Source organism: Juglans regia, chromosome 15, assembly GCF_001411555.2.
Source record: "Juglans regia cultivar Chandler chromosome 15, Walnut 2.0, whole genome shotgun sequence".
NCBI lineage: Eukaryota > Viridiplantae > Streptophyta > Magnoliopsida > Fagales > Juglandaceae > Juglans > Juglans regia.
In genome coordinates, this window is record NC_049915.1 from 3,478,139 (window position 1) to 3,495,443 (window position 17,305).

Sequence of the window (17,305 nt, forward strand, 5' to 3'; positions counted from 1 at the left end):
TATTAGATTATCCAAATATCTTTTCATCTTTAAATTTAACAAATATCATTTATATTTACTCAACATTGAATTAGTTAAATTATTTTCATCCAAAATATAATGTACATTAAATCTATTATTCTTTTCAAATATGAAAAGAACTATTATAAGTCTAAAAGTATTTTTTAAGATTATTATATTATAGATGTGAGATTTTACCATTTATATACGTATGAGATTATTATATTATAAATTGTTAGATTTTGAAAATGAAAATGAATATAATTTATTGAAGGTTATTGAAGATTATGAAAATAAAATAAAAATTAATTAAAAAATATAAATAATAAAAAATAATAATATTTTATTATTATAGAGAGTGTAATGACTAATTTAATACAGACTTCAAATTTTAAATGATTAACTAAAAATAAAAAAATTATATATTAATCAAAATTTAAAAAATAAAATAATCAATCCAATACTAATACACTTAATTTTTATCAAAACTGAGTTGACATGTTTTGATTCACATTATTCTTTAAAAAGAATTAAATATATGTCTTTTCAATCATTTTTCAAGAGAATTTTTTAAATAATTTGTCTAATAATTTATTTTGATTTTTTTGGCACAAAAACACGAAAAACCAAAAATACATTTTTTTCATTCTCTTGCAAAAGAAAAGAGAAAAATATACTGTAAATTCAAAAAGTATATGAAAGCTTTTATAATTTCTGTTTCATTTTAGTAAAAAGAAAAAAAAATCATTTATGAAAAAGAGAAAGAAGAAAAATACGCGACCACCAAATCATTTTTCATATACATATATATATAAACCCTACCCGTGTTATCACCTCACGCGTTCTATAGTCTACCGTTCTCTCTCCTTGGCTTAGGGTTTCTCTCATCTCTCTCGCACTTACAATGGCAGACGAAGTGCAGTACTCGTCCGTCAGTGACACTAACGCCAACAAGCGTAAGTACGAGGAACCAACAGCGCCGTCTACTGGCACTCGCAGGCCCACCGGATTCTCCGCTCCGATCGCTCCTCAGTCTCCCGACTCTGGCCACGCGCCGCCTCCCTCATACAACAACGTTCCGCCGCCCGTCGACGGTTTAACCCTTGCAAAGCAGCGCGCTCAGGAGGTCGCCGCCAGACTCTTTAACAACTCTGGTGCCGCAGCTGTCGCTGGTGCCCTCGACGCCAAGCGCCCTAAGATTGAGAATGGCGCTTCTGGATTCGATTCCCTAGACTCTGGATTCAGCTCCGTACCCCCAGGTTCTCTCTAATCCTTTCAGAAATTTATTTTTTGCTTCTCGGGTTATGATGTTAATGTTCTCCACTTGCACATATTTTTTCGTAAATATTTGTCTTTCTAGTATTGATTTATGAAATGGATTGATTATTTAGCTCTAATTGAGATTCTTTGTTGGCTAGTTTCAAATTTATAACTTGATACTCTGTGGGTTTTGTTTGCATAATGGATAATTATTTGAATCTAAATGCAAGACCGGTGTGACTGTGGTTGCTCAGATGTAAAATCTCATGCTCTGCACTCGGTTCCCTCGGCACCGGTTTCATATGGCTTCCAGAGTTCGAGCAAGAAGATTGACATTCCAAATGGTAGGGTTGGTGTTATTATTGGGAAAGGAGGAGAGACAATAAAATATCTTCAGCTTCAGTCTGGAGCAAAGATCCAAGTCACTCGGGATATGGATGCGGATCCCAATTCTCCGACTAGGATGGTGGAGCTCATGGGTACTCCAGAACAGATTGCCAAGGCTGAGCAGTTGATAAACGAAGTTCTTGCGGAGGTGGTGCTAAATTTACCCCATTTGTTGTTTTTGTGATTTTAGTTCTGTACATGTTAAACAGCACAGGCCTAACCCAAAGTTTGGGCCAGGCTTTTTCTCTAACTGCTATTATACTTACTATCTCTCCCTTTGACCAATGTTTGGGCCAGGCTGAAGCAGGTGGTTCCGGCATAGTTTCTCGAAGAATAACTGGACAAACTGGTTCTGACTCATTTGTAATGAAAGTCCCAAATAACAAGGTAATGCGGAAGTTTTTTTATTTGTGAGCCTATTTTATTGGCTTGGTTAAGGATGTTTTGTAATCTGCACCTTGTTTCAGGTTGGTTTAGTAATCGGTAAGGGAGGAGAAACAATTAAAAATATGCAGGCCAGGACAGGAGCTCGAATTCAGGTTTTTTTCCAAAATTTCTGTTATCTTGCTCTTATTTTAACTGTGGATTCAATCAAGGTAACCTGGTTTTCTGATCGAATTCCTAATTTATACCAGGTGATACCTTTGCATCTTCCCCCTGGTGATATGTCCACAGAAAGGACACTACAGATTGATGGGACCAGCGAGCAAATTGAGTCTGCTAAACAGTTAGTCTTTGAAGTTATCAGTGAGGTATGTTGGTTAATGTTAGATTGCGAATTTTTTATTGGCTGTGGACTGTTTACTTCTCTTATACGCTTAGTAAAAGTTTTGAAGAGACCCAGAATCTTTCTTAAAAGAAGACATTCTTTGCAGCTATTATACACGTGTGTTTGTAGATGTGGATCTTTTGTTGCTTCTTATACAAAGAAAGAATGAACAATTTTTGCATTATTGAATGTGAAAAGGGACTTGTTTATTTTTCTTAATGTGTTTATATTTGTTTAATTAGTGTTGTTGGTTGGTGCTATTAGACATTTGTTACCACAGTGACAATTTCAGGCCCCTCACCTGGATTGTTTTAAATGTAACTTTTTATTATCTTGTAAGGTGGGATATTCATATTTTGTCCAGGTACTGCAAATTTCCTTTGATGAGGCTAATAGGATTCTTTTTTATTTTGGGAGAGTATGGGACATAACTCCTTTTGGCTATTAATTTTTATGTCATCTCTTGGTACACACATTTACTGTGCCACCCTGTGATCTTTCTCGAGCATTTTGTGTTCAGAATTCTGCTGCACTTTTCTCTCGGCTAATGGCTCTCCATTTTTTGGACATTCTTATTCGTTTCCTCAAAATGCCATTTGTAAATGTTACCTTTCGAATATCTATTTCTTGAATGGTTTCTGCGTTTTTATTGTCTGAGGTCTTGGAATTCATGTGAAAAAATAAGAAGAATTCATGTTAAAACTACGAGTCTTCATGTTGAAGAAAGGATTATAATGTTATTAGCTATTAGCTATTTGGTTTTATGTCAATTAATTTCCCAATTGTTATTCCACAATACTCTATTGTGTTCTTTCCCTTTTACTCATTCTTTCAGAAACAAGGTGGTGATATTTACATTCTCTCTTTCCATCCCATATATTATACTCCGACTATTGTGCTGGATATCATCAAGACTTTTTCAGGATCTCCACTTTGTGGCTATCTGGTTAATTTCAAATAGGATTGGATATGTTTACTATGTTGATCAATTGCCATTCTTCCCTCTATTGGACTTCTTAGATAGATTGTTGCTTGTGCTAACTATTGATCTGGATATAATCAAGACTTCTATGGATCTCCTTTATGGTGGCTACTGTTCTTGTTGGCATGCATGCAGACGGCTATTGTGTCAGACTGAACTTTGGAAATGGAGTTGAGCATCTGAGATACTAACTGCTGTTGTTGACAGATCTCTTTAATTGTGTAGGGGTACTAGTTTTTTTTTATTTAGGACCTGTGTAGCATGATAATTTGTGATTCTCACTATGCAGTGGGATCTTATAGATAAGAGTTCTGAACTTATATATAGACTATGAGCCTGCCGTGTTTTGTATTGTCTAATATCTGAATTGATCCTATAATGCATTCAGATTTTACTGTACCTGTTGATTTTGGTGGATGGTGGATGTATGAGTTTGAGGGATGGGAAGAGATGAAATTTGAGAGTTTGAAGTGCTAGTCTCTTATGAGTGATTATTATTGTCATTTCTCAGTGCTATGCACATTTAGTGGATAGTTGGTCTTTGAGGCAGGCCTTTCGTTGATGTTTTTATGTTTAGGTTATTAAGGTCTGTTATGACTTACGATTGTCATTATTAAGTGCTATGAAGATTTATTGGATTCTTGGTTTCTGAGGCAGGTATATCATACATGTTTTTCTGTTTAGGTTATTAAGGTCTTGTGAAACTTCCTTGATTCCATTGATTTATATTGGTCCATTCTACAATCCTTCTGACCTATATCTCCAAGGGAATAATTATTGGGATTATGGTTTGTTCAACCATCGAATATGTGCTTATTGATTCTGTACCTATGACTGATGGTGTTATTGGGAACTATTGTAGGGTTAGTGTCTGTTGGACCATTGGTGACACCAACATGGAATTCTGTGTTGGTGTTCTCCCAGCATCACTCTGGTATGGTTCTAAATCTTAATTTATGATATTTAGTGATATATTGTGGAGAGCTGTGAGTCCGTTGATGGAAATACAAGGCCATTGGAATGAATTATTTGTTAGGATGAGGAACTTTAAGGATTACTGCCTTCATTGTGTCTATGAGAAAGTTCCTTTTAATGTTCTTAGTGCATTTGGTAACAATAATTTGAACATCCAGTTCCCCTGTTCATCTTATTTTAATGTCGTATACTCAAACTGGAGAAATTTTGATTTCATTATCTACTATGTTTACTTCTCATTTCTATCATACTCATATGGTACTCTCCTCAATATGGAAGTAGTGCGCGAAAGTGTTAGTGATGTTTTTTATTCTCTCGAATATAGTATTTTACCGAGTGTTTTTTGTTTAAAGTGACGGGTGGCAACTTATCTCTACAAAAACTTGGTAAGCTCTTTTAAGGAGATATTATTTGCTTGGTCAATGTCTACTTGGCTCTATATGTTGGTATTCTAGATCACCGTTGTTAGCCTTCTGATGCTTCTGTTTATTAATTGCAATGGTTCTTATGAAAAGATACTCTCTGGTTTGCTCTTTACTATGAACTTGTTGCCTCTTCATGGCAATAGTGTTTGTATGTATCTGTTTGCTTTATGTAAAATTTTGCATAGTATTGTGGTCCTTTTGGTACCCATTCACTTTCAAATAGGGAGAGGGTGGGCTTCTGCTGGAGTAACTCAATATCTCCTCAACCAGTACGGTATGTAGGCATTTATACCCCTTCCTAGTACTCTCTGAAATCTAATAATCTTTGCATGTAGGCATTAAGATTTTATGTTGGTTTGTGGACTTTCCTCCATTCTATGTTTACATCAGTATATGCAAATCCTGTGGTTTTAATTTATGGGCTGATGTGTAGCTTAGCAGAAAAGTTCATCATCATTATTTGGGGAAACAATTTTTTGCAGAATCGTGTTAGAAATCCAGCAATGGCTGGAGGATATTCTCAGCAAGGTTACCAAGCACGACCTCCTACAGCTTGGGGTGCACCTGGGGCTCCTCCCATGCAACAACCAGGTTATGGCTATGTGCAACCTGGAGCATATTCTGGACCATCTCCCCAGTACAACATGTCTCAGCCTTCTTATCCCGGCTATCCTCCTCAACCTGCATCTGGTGGTTATCCCTCCAATTGGGACCAGTCAACTGGTGCACCATCTCAGCAGACTTCTCAGGGAAGTGGTTACGATTATTACAGTCAACAGCAGTCTTCACAGCAACAGCAAACCTCTGGTGGTCCTGCAGCTCCAGCAGATAATTCTGGTTACAATTACACTCAGCCACCACCATCAAGCTATAACCAGCAGGGACAAGGTTATCCTCAAGATGGCTATGGGGGGTATGCACCACCTCAATCTGGATATGGTCAGCCACCACCATATGATCAGCAGCAAGGTTACACCTCTGCATCCGGCTATGGGAATGTGACTAACCCAACACAAGATGGGCACACTCCCTCCTATGGGTCCCAGGGGGAGTCAGCCCAGGCTCCACCTGTACCGCCTTCTTCTGTGGGTCAGGCAGGATACACTAGTGGTCGACAGCCTAGCCCAAGTTCTGCAAGTTATCCCCCTCAAGGAACAACTCAGCCAGGTTATGGAATGCCTCCAACTTCCCAAACTGGCTATGGAAATCAACCACCGGCTCAGTCTGGATATGGGCCTGGCTATGGACCACCTCAAGCCCAGAAACCTCTTGCCAATCCCCCAGTTTATGGACAGGCTACTCAGTCACCTGGCACCCATGGAGGCTATGGCCAGCCTGCCCCTGTGCAGTCAGGATATCCCCAATCTCAACCACCATCAAGTTATGCCCAACCAGACTCTGGTCCACAACGTGCTCCACCATCCACTTATGGTGCTGCAGCTGGTCAGCCTGGTTATGGGGCTCCACCGTATGGCACACCAGCTGTTAGTCAGCCAGGTTATGGACAGGCACCACCACCTTACAACACCTATGGTAGTGCTTACTCACAGCCTCCGGTCTATACTGCTGATGGAAATACTGGTGGGAACACCCGTGGGGCTTATGATGCAGCACCTGCTTCTCAGACCACTCAGCAGAGTGTAGCCGCCAAAACATCACCCCAGAGTTGATATCTGGTAAGTTGGGTCATTCTGTTGCTTTGATGAATGGTTTTTGTAACCCTATGGTTAGGCTTAGTTAGGTTTGTATTGCCGAAGTCATGGATCTAAGGTAAGGAACTTGTTGATTTTGACGCTGTTTGTTTTTCTGACATTAATGCTCTGCTTGTTCTAAATAATTCTTCCAGCTTTTAAGTTGTAGTCATGTGGTTTTCAATGTTACTTGTTATAAGTACCTTCATCCAGCTTTTATTCTTGGTTATGTATTTTTGAATGTTGCGGCTACTTGGTTTGGTTCCCTCCATGTTTTTGTTTTTTTGTTTTGACAAATGCTGTGGATGACTAATACCAAGGGGTGTCGTAGTGGTCCTCAGAGGAGCCGAGTAAACTGGACGGTACGAAATTTCGCACACTTGGAGCCATCGGATCGGATCGAGGTCATTTTCTCTTGAATTACTAGTGTATTTGTGTGAAACCTTTTGGAATCCTTTGCCAATTAAAAAAAAAGAAAAGAAAAGAAAAGAAAAAGGATGCTGTGATTGACTTTGCCCATTTATGTAATTTTATTTTTGTGGCATGCTGATTGATGACTGCACACTGGCTTTATTCTCATGTCCAAGGATGAGAAAGGGAGCTCTTCAAGATTTTCCCACAATAGTAATAACAAATGTTCATCTTCTTATCATGCTCCTCTGTAGAGAACAAAATAACGAATGTTATAACATTCTATATTGATATAACACCAATCGTAAAACAGTGCTTTCCCTAATGCCATAAATTTTGCTAGCATTTTTTTTTCTATTTATTTTGCATTACAATAAATAATATTACATCACTGTAAGTTGGTTTTAGTTCTCTCTTTGTTTTTTAGTTGATGAGATTTTACTTATAAAAAAAGATTATTTGGTGTCGACCTGAAGAGTTTCCCAATGGCCACTCTCTCGTTTAAGTGATGGGTACAATTGTTCTCGGTCATGCTTGAAGATGCACCCACCAATAATGTGAAGAATGTTAATAAATAGTTTATTTTTTATTAAAGTGAGATTTACAACAAGGGTTCGTTCTACAACCACCAACTAGTTCTCCTGCTTGACGTGGCATTTTTTTTAATAATAATAAAAAAAAAACAAGGGATAATTGCACTCCTATTCAAAATCCGAAAAACCCCAACCCCCCCCCAATCCTGACAAGCCTGCCCCTCATTTCCTTCGGCTCCTCCGTTAGACCTTCGTCTGGCACTGGCATCCAGTTCGCACGGCAAAAGAGATCCATTTCTGGCGTCGTCTTCTGCCTCTTCTCCGTCCAACTTCTAATTCGAGAGATAGATTTCTTTTCCTCTTCCTTGGTGGGATAATCAAGAACTACATCTAATCCTTTTTGGTGGGATAATCTTTTTCGGTGGTTGTAGTAATGGCCGTAGCTTTGACTTTGTAAATTTAGGCAATAAAAAGCTAGCACCTTGTAATATTGTATGCCTCAATGTTAAATAATACTTGCTTAATCAATCAGTGTGAACGTTTGAGTTTCAAATTATTTATAGAGTTATCTTTCATTCCTATATTCAAAAGCCAACCAAATAAGCTGCTAGAAAGACGAAGGCCGGAAGTTGAAACAATTGAACAAGAAGTTGCAAAGGTGTAGCTGTAGAATCTTTGTCAGCAAACTAAAATTTCTTCCACCGACCAGAACTTAACAACCACCAAAGAGGCTTTGGTGGTCTTAGGGTTTGGCCTTGGGATGAAGGCGATGGAATGATTTGGCATTGTTGATGGAGGCTTGAAGGTTGAGGCGACGGAAGGATAAGGCTCTAAGGGTGGTAGAAAATAATGGAGAGGGTGGGGTAAATCTATTTTTTCGTTCTTGAAGAAGATTAAATTTTTTAATCTATCAAGGCATCATGATCATGCCAAGTCATGCGGGATGGGTAAGCGGTGGGCGTAACTTTTTCCTTACAACAAATGGTGTTAAGTATACCTTGGCATAACTCAATAAATTTAGAGAAATAATAAATGCAACTTTACTTAAGAAAAAGATAACTGTTCGATTAAAATTTTTTTATTTAAAAGTCATTGTGGATAACATATTTGATAAAATATTTTTATAACATAATTTGATTTGAAAGAGAAAAGTTAAAATTTGAATTTTATAAATCAAATAGATGGTGTACTTTATACACTTGTTTGAGAATATAATAATCCATATAAAAAAAATTATAGTTTTTATAAACCTTTTTACTTATTATAGCCTTAAAATTTATTAAATACCAAAACAAAAATGTCTATCCATCCAAAAAATATTCTTTTACATACGAAAATTCTTATAAAATCATTTTTTTTTATATATGAAAAGAGATTCGATCGTTGATTCTCTTAATAAAAAATTAAAGTCTTTTTAATTGATCCAAATGATTTTGACATAGAATCGTTAGCCAAATAAAATAACTTTTATGAAAATCTTACATTTCACAAAAAATTAAAACTTATAATTACATTTGTTTGATGGAGATATATTTTTAATTATTTCATTTACGATTTTTAAACTTATCTGACTCTCTCTCTCTCTCTCTCTGAAGACGAACTGTGTTGCAAAGTACAGAAGCGATCTGCAAATTTTCTCCTATTGCATTCTTGCTCGATTCATTGCGTTTTTTTTCTGCTGCCGTTTTATGCAAATCTAGGGTTCTTGAAGCTTGAATCACATACGGACACCGAATCGTGTTTAGGGTGCATTGGGGTCCATTGTGTCGCAAATTTTGATTGGGATTTCCTTCATAATAATCTAATGTTATATCGATACACCTATCGGGTTACTCGTACAAATTTATAAATTTTTTCTCCAAACTTATCATTTTGTGTAGTAATTTTTTAGCTTAGGGGAGAGTTGCTGGCGTCCAAGCTGGTTCAATTGCAATCTAAGGCTGCTCAGGCTTCACAGTTTGTGGCCAAGCATGGAGGTGCATACTACAAGCAGATATTGGAGCAAAACAAACAGTACATTCAAGAGCCACCAACCATTGAGAAATGCGACATTTTGTCAAAACAATTGTTTTATACTCGCCTTGCCAGGTCAGTCACTTTATACAAATTCATATTCTAGCTTTCCCCAGTAAAGTTTGATATCGAGACTTCAGAGTTTGTCAATATGGTTATCAAAGCATGAATGCTAAAGTCCATTTGATCACCAAACTGGTTTCATTTGCTATCATAACTTGGATTCTTTCAATGTGGTCTAGCTTTCCCAAATAAAGTTTGATCTCTGTAATGTTCGAAATGTTTGTTCCACACATACATTATTTTGACACCAAGAAATGGTTTCTATAAAATGTAGAAATGGAAAAGAGTCTGGTCAGGAAGTAAATGCTGAGGTGCTGAAAATGTCTTTTGCAGGGGCTGACCAAAACTTAGTTCTTCTTCTTCGATTGTTCTGAGTGTGATATGATGTAGTACTTGATTGAGGCGAAAAATACTGGTTAATGAGACCAAGCAGTCTCTTTTAGCAAGATGATGTAGAGCATGAAATAGTGCGTGTGAATGCCATTATCCTGTTGCCTTCATCTGATTTGGCAAGTATTGTTTGCTGTTCTCTCTCTCTCTCCCTCTCTCTCTTTGATCTTTTATTGATAGTTTCATTGTACTTCTTTCCTCAGTATGGAATGTGTAAATGACTCTGATTTGTGATATGGAGTTTCTCTTCATCGCTCGGACCATCTTTGAGTTGGTTTATTGGTATTGGCATATAGTGATAAGACTTTCTTGTCCTCCAAAATAGTGGAATGCATTCATTTTCGTTTGATCTTTAGCATTATTGCAACAATTGGTAACTACATTCACGCTACTGGAGTGTTTTGGAATTTTGTTACTTTTTCCTTGTTGAAGCAGGACCATACCTTATGCTGGAGAAAGTCTACTTTTTAAGCAATATCCTAAATCTGTGTAATAAACTTTTGTGAAGCTGTGCTTTTCTGTTTGAAAAATTTATATAATATTAGGCTATGCCCTCAAGTTATACGAATGCCAATATATCATTTCTTATTTGTGGTGAAGTTTTCCTGGGCGCCATGAAGCATTCCGGAAGGAGCTTGATTATTTCAAGCAACTATGAAAGAACCGACATGAACTTAGGGTTGAGGATGCTGGCATCGCCGCTCTGTTTGGTCTAGAATGCTTTGCCTGGTTCTGTGCTGGTGAGATTGTAGGCAGAGGATTTACATTCACAGGCTATTACGTTTAAGTGCTGCATCAGGAAGAACTGCTTTTAAAGTTGAACTTATTAAGGTTTTTGCTGATTAATTTTATGCTTTAATATCATCATCTTCTGTCAAGTGACTACAACACACATACTAAAACTTTGTGTAGATTAACAGATTGATTAGCCTCAATAATCTCCCAATTCCCTGTTTTCATTAGTAGATTATAATAGATTTTGATGACATGAATATCCATGATTTCCTTGTATAATTGGACACTTATGCTTAGATGTTGCTCATGTATATGTCCCGTGTACTTGGGCTATGCCTATCTATATCATCAATAAGAGAATGTTTACTAATTAGAAAACAAATCTATCTTATGTTTTTCATCCGCGTAAGCCCCATTTTAAGCTGCACCATCATTGTTCATGCAACATCCGCCATATGAGGTTTGAAGGGAATTTATTGTGGGTTTGAATTCGGTGGGGTCCTGGTGAAGTACACTTTGCCTTTTATCATGCATATCTTGGTCCTTCACTGAAATTTCTTATCACTAGGATAGAAACAAAGCAAAGGGAATAGGAGCTATAGTTGTTCAACCAACATATTGGAGATTAAAATACAAACATTGACATTTGTAAAAGTTCTACTTATGGTATACTGCTTCAAGCTATGTTAACTTAGTTACGTATTATTTTTCATTTAATATCTTAGTTATTTTGCAGGTTTGCGACTAGTATTATATAATTTTCAACTATCCCCCCTATATTAATTATAATTAGATTATAAAGTCACTATCTACTCTATTTGGTGTTAGTATTAGATAATAAATATCATTAAATTAAAGTTATAACATAAAAGAAATATGTCCAATTGAATTATTATTTTTATTTAAATTTAAAATTATTAGTTTTATTTAAAAAAATAGTTTTTTTAGTTTTCCTCGTGCTTTTTTTTTTAAGGTATCTTCACTTATGCTCTTTTACTTTGATACACTGTATAATTAGTCATTGATCCACTCCCTTCATTATCCTCTAATGCCATGCTTTTCATTCGGGGTGAAGTAAATTAAACACAAGTCATATGTATTCGAAAAATAAGCTTCACTGATCATAACTATGTCCTGCTACAAAAATTTACAGCTCAAGAATGCTCTATTCTATGTATAGCTTTGGGGAAGATGTGAAAAAGCAAACAATAGAGAAAATGGTCTCAATAATCAATACAACCTCTGTTACTTTGTTTCAACCATTCTCTTTTAAGTGCAGAATCTACAAAATATGAGCAGTAATTCAAGTGTTTTGATCCCCCTCAAAAGAGATGGTTCCAAAAGGCCAATACCATTTTTGGGGACAAAAAGCAAGACAACTGCCAAGATGGAACCAAAGAGCATTTTGATTACCTATTGCATTGGGTAATGATCAACAGCTTTGGAGGTGCTCCTTGAGGTTGAGATGGCTATTGCTGATGGTAGAGCTTCGATTGCAGCATCTGCCAGATCCATGATGAAAGAAGATGTGCATCCAAGGGCAGGGACGCAGCCCCAATTCTCAATTCCAGATTCAAGTGCCAAGTGTTTGTACCCCATATCAATCTCTTCCAGAGTCTCTATGTGCTCACTCACAAAGCTTGAATATGAATAAACATTCAATTAAATTAAAATGTACTATGGCCCATACGAAGGTGGACGTATTAATCAGAGCTAAGACTGAAGGAAATGCACCAAGAAAGTTATATATATATATATTCAATGATAGCTTGAAATGCTGTGTCAAAATTTAAACAACCTGCGGTCAGATAATGCAGCAAGTTCCACAACTTCTGCAATAACTCCTCTTCTTAAACGAAGCAAGTTCAAAGATAATAAAAAACAATGATAATTATCTTCCAGAAACCAAATAAAATCATTGATAAAAGAGAAATACTTTAGTCACAAAGAGATTACACAAAAGTAAATCTACAAACTAATGTGGCTTGATGCAGTATGTCAGATTGTAAAGTTACTTTTAATGTAAAATAGATTTAACACATTACGTGAAGCCATGTTAGTTTGTGGATTTACTTTTGTGTAATCTCTTTGTGTCTGTACCAGTTCTCTTGATAAAATTTAGGACACATTCTTTTTATCCAATTAAATGCACTATTTATTCATTAAAATAACTAACTATGAAGGATATACCTCACTGGAACAGCTAGGAGATTCTTCACACATTTCTGGCCAAGCTCAACAAGAACTTCATCGGTATAGGGCTTAAGCCACTGCACAGGGCCAACTCTGCTCTGATCTAAACCACAAGAAGGGGGCAAAACAAAAAAGGAAGGCTATAAAAAATTAATGAAATGGTCTCTATCCAGTAACAAACGAGAAACGAGCTTAAAGTTGAGCCAAAAGCAAGCAACACAAGATTGTGGCAAGAATCAAGTAAAGAAAGAACTTAAAAGCTAAAACATAAGAACTTAAGTTCTACAGCCAACCTGGTAAGAAAGAGTATGCTCATTGTTAATTCCTCTTGCTTTCAACTCCAGCATGATTAAGCAAATGCACTCCTCCATTTGATCTTTGTATGGATCCCCTGCATCCTCTATATAACTTATTGGTACTCCATGAGCACTGAAGAGTATCATAACCTACAATACCACAAGAATAAGCAGCAGTTCGGACATCAGTAAACTCATCATATGACCAGAACAATAAATTTTGACACAGACACACATGTCAAAGCAGTCGTTTCTGAAATTAAACGCACCTCTTCCGGCTTCAAAAAACTCGTTAACTCCTTCTCAATCAAGTCAGCCATTGACTTGATGTAACCTTCTCGTTGATACCAAGAGTTTATAAAAGAAACAGGTAGCTCTGATAGATCTGCATCCTCTCTGATAGAAAGCCTTATATTCAGACTTCAAAGAGATTAATAAAAGTGGGAGAAACGACAATCTAATTACATGCTTAAAGATGATCAAGGTCACAAACTGAAAAGATTATCACCTGAACATAGTCTGAAGTACACGAATGCTTGACCCAGTTGTGGAGATGGAGAACTGGGAAAACAGTGGCAGCACAACAAGCTTGGCTATTCTGTCCTTTTTAATCTACCAAAGATAAAGAACTTCAGCCATTTGACTCAACTAATTGAAAGACAGATAGATGACGTTAAAGACATTTTTATATTTTTAGTTTTAACATTTTTATCTTTATTCTTTCATGAGCAAGGCAGTTACCAAAACATACAACTAAGGCAAGACCTTCCGAATGTCTTGACATCACCCAAAAATAGGCTTGAACTCAGAAAATAAGGAAAATACTTTAGCTACAAAGTGATTATACAAAAATAAACTACAAACTGATGTAACTTGACGTGGAACGTTAGATCGAAAGTTACTTTTATTATAAAATAGATCTAATGGATTCCATGAAATCACATCAATTTATAAATTTATTTTATATGATCTCTTGTGTCTGTAATAGTTTCTCAAAAATAAAACTCACTTGCTGAATTGCTTCCTCGGTGAATGGGTGCCAGTACCGCATTCCAACATAGACATTCACAGGCATGCTTTTGGCTTCCAATGACATTTTGAGTGCATGTGCCTGCAACGAGCACTTCAAACCATAGATAAATCCATACTAAACTATACCTAAAAAGTAAATATTTTCAACAAGAACAAAAAAAAAAAAAAAAACCAGTAACAAGAATCATGAAACAAAAATAAATATGCATTTGGACAAGAACTGTATTCTACCTGCTCATCTGTTATTCTATGCAAAGGAGAACCACCTCCTATAGCAGCATACCTAGCTTTGATTTTGGGAGCCAGGAACACAGATATTAACTTGGCCAATGGACGACGGAGAAACTGAAACAACCTTGGGAGTCGGATGATATCCTGACTCAAAGCGAGAATATTATTATTATTATTATTATGGCCCAAAGAGACTACTAAGCAACTTCGACGCTGACACAATCAGGCAAGACTGAAACAATAAAGTAACATACCGGATCTACAAATAGGTTGAACAAGAATGGTTGAACATCATCAAGAGTTTCTGGTCCTCCTAGATTCAGAAGCAGCACTCCAACCTTCTCTTCCATGGCGGTGTACTGTGAATCAGATTTTATATCAGCTCCACCGTACATGCATACACCCGCGCAGAATAAAATGTCTGCCCCTCTGTATTTCAGGGTTCACAATGATGTGATCTCCGAACTAGTTCATTTCCGTTATCACTTGTGCTAGAACATGAAACAACAAATGCTTTAGATGAAGATTTATCAAGATGATCCTTTAATCTCTCAGATAAATGTCTGGAGTCAGATATAAGAGATCGGGTACACAAGCATGACCTGCCAACAAATAAACTTCATTCAGATCTTTGCTTTAGTAAAATGAACTACTGAAAGATTCAGATGCCCACATTATTGAAAAATTAGTAGGTTTAAATTTCACAGAAAGTTACCAAGTCAACAAAATATCTCAAACACCAATGTAAAAAGCTTGCTCTTGCGTAATTTCAGTTTTCAAAAGAATTCACTCATATTCATTCACAAGAGAAAACCATAAAATCAGAGAGGGTCCATTGATGTTTGAGAAGAAATCATAAATCATAAACTGGTATTGTTGTTAAGATAGCCCGTGTATTTAGCTGCTTGCACTTGTTTCTATTCGATCTTTGAAACACTAATCAATTCAGGGGGTAAGTTGTAGAAAATTTTTGCAAGAATATATACATATATATATACACATATATATAGCTCAGTAAACTTACAGTTTCAATATGAATGAACAGACTAACCCAAAATTAACTATCCATCAAACAAACAAGTCCAAGGTAACATAATATGATCAAAGAAGTTTCTAAAGAGCGGAATACACATTCATTGTACAAGGACCAAACGATACTCAATTAATAGATATGTACGTATGTCCGCATCAACGGCATGAAATGCATAAACATTTTTGTAGTTTGTGTTCCCCAATGGTGTCTGAATGTATTCGTCTCTATACAAACACTACAATCATACTTTACGATCTGCGAGTTCAAAAATGTGTTTGATGAACATTCAGGCCCGATCCGTGGAATCGGACGGTCACAGGCGCGACGCTTACCTTGGAATTGTATGATCCGATTTGCAGAGATTCGTACGGGAAAGCAAACCGGAGAATGACGCCGCGGACATGGCGTCGTAAGTGCAAACGGTATTTTCCATAAATAGAGAAGAACGCCAAAACACTTCAATTCTCGAGAAATCACAAACGATAAGGAATGCTTTAACAGGAAGAAGAAGAGACGCCTCGAAAGTATGATGTTTAAGTTCCCGGGAGTTTCGAAATCATAAAGGAATAATGCTTAATCCGCCGGTGGATTCACCGATGGTTTATTATTATTATTATTATTTAATGATTAAATAAGGGTTTTTTTTTAATGATGTCATGATTTTTTTTAAAGGTTGATAGGTATAAAAAAATGTAAAAACGAAAGAGTGATGCTACTTTGTCTCTTGGGCATGCTCACTCTTTGTGCCGTTTAGTACAATTTGCACTTTATTTTTTTTTATTTTTTATTTCAAATATTTTTTAAATATATTTAAACATTTTTAAAAATAAAAAAATACCAATATACTAATAGTCATTTTCTTAACTATTAAGAAAAAAAATTTAAAAATTAAATAAATATATAAGCCGTCAAAATAAGAAGACAAAATAAGAAGACATACCAGCATTTCTAAAAAAGAATAAAAAAAAAGGTTTGTTTGGCCTTATCGGTAGCACTCATTGGTGGAATCCACTGGTGGGTGTAGTACTACTGGAGAGATTTTGATTCAGAGATGAGTTAAGATGGGTTGAAATTATTTATGAATAGTAGAATAAAAATTAAATTATTTATTATATTTGGTGTAGAAATTTAGAAAAGTTATTTTGAGATTTGAAAAGTTGAATTGTTTATTATATTTTGTGTGAGAATTTGAGAAAATTATAATGATGAGATGAGATGAGTTGAGATAAGTTGAGGTGGGTTTTGAATCCAAACCTTTCAGTATAAAAATTTGGAAAATGCTAGATGGCCTTATGAGTTTGCCCTCTTAATTTTATCGCTCATGCATTTTAATTTTTACTTAATAATTAAGGAAATCATTATTAGTAAAATTGTGTATTTATTTTTTATTTTTTTTAATGATTACAAATCTTAAAAAAAAATTAAAACAAAAAAAACAAAAATTTATAACTAGCGGTAAACCCTGGGCGGCCCGCTAACATGATCCCTAAAGCTTTTAGAGGATGTTTACAGCCTCAAAGTATTTTAAAAGAAAAACGATATTTGCAGTCATGAATTACGTAAGTATTGTATAATTATTTTAAAAAAGAGTACGTAAATACTAGACTCATATAAAATAATTAATATTTTAATAGTAGACTCTACTTTTTTTCAAAATAATTGTGTGGCATTTGCTCACTCTATAAGTATATGTAGCATTACTCATTTTAAAATTTTGTAAATAATAACAAAATAGTTCTAGGATGTTTTATTGGATTTTAGAAAATATGAGAAAAAAAGTTAAAATAAAAAAATATTTTAAAACAAATATTATATTGGAATCTGTAAAAGTGAATAGATGAAGTTAAAAAATTGTTTAAATATATTTTTTTGATATAATTTTTAAT

At 35.6% G+C, this 17,305-nt stretch overlaps 1 protein-coding gene and 2 pseudogenes across 7 annotated transcripts; 2 read left to right on the forward strand and 1 right to left on the reverse strand.

Moving 5' to 3' along the window:
- Positions 1–822: 822 nt before the first annotated feature.
- LOC109008855 (far upstream element-binding protein 2) lies at positions 823–7,141 on the forward strand. 7 transcript variants are annotated; one of them, XM_018989095.2, is made up of 7 exons: positions 823–1,259; positions 1,515–1,798; positions 1,945–2,034; positions 2,115–2,186; positions 2,283–2,399; positions 5,281–6,474; positions 6,810–7,141. In XM_018989095.2, the coding sequence occupies exons 1-6, from the start codon at positions 905–907 to the stop codon at positions 6,466–6,468; spliced, it is 2,106 nt and encodes a 701-aa protein (XP_018844640.1). In that variant the 5' UTR covers positions 823–904; the 3' UTR covers positions 6,469–6,474; positions 6,810–7,141. The 7 variants fall into 7 exon arrangements, with proteins under 7 accessions (XP_018844640.1, XP_018844638.1, XP_018844639.1 ...); XM_018989093.2 differs by having other exon boundaries at positions 6,821–7,141; XM_018989094.2 differs by having other exon boundaries at positions 6,831–7,141.
- LOC109008803 lies at positions 6,795–11,398 on the forward strand (annotated as a pseudogene).
- Positions 11,399–11,653: 255 nt separating this feature from the next.
- On the reverse strand, positions 11,654–15,980 carry LOC109008858 (annotated as a pseudogene).
- Positions 15,981–17,305: the final 1,325 nt, after the last annotated feature.

Excerpts from the sequence above, each read along its gene's own strand:
- LOC109008855 (XM_018989095.2), top strand. The coding sequence starts at position 905 with ATGGCAGACGAAGTGCAGTACTCGTCCGTCAGTGACACTAACGCCAAC. Across the intron at positions 1,799-1,944 it reads ACGAAGTTCTTGCGGAGGTG|GCTGAAGCAGGTGGTTCCGG; the intron begins GTGCTAAATTTA and ends TGTTTGGGCCAG. Across the intron at positions 2,187-2,282 it reads GGACAGGAGCTCGAATTCAG|GTGATACCTTTGCATCTTCC; the intron begins GTTTTTTTCCAA and ends AATTTATACCAG.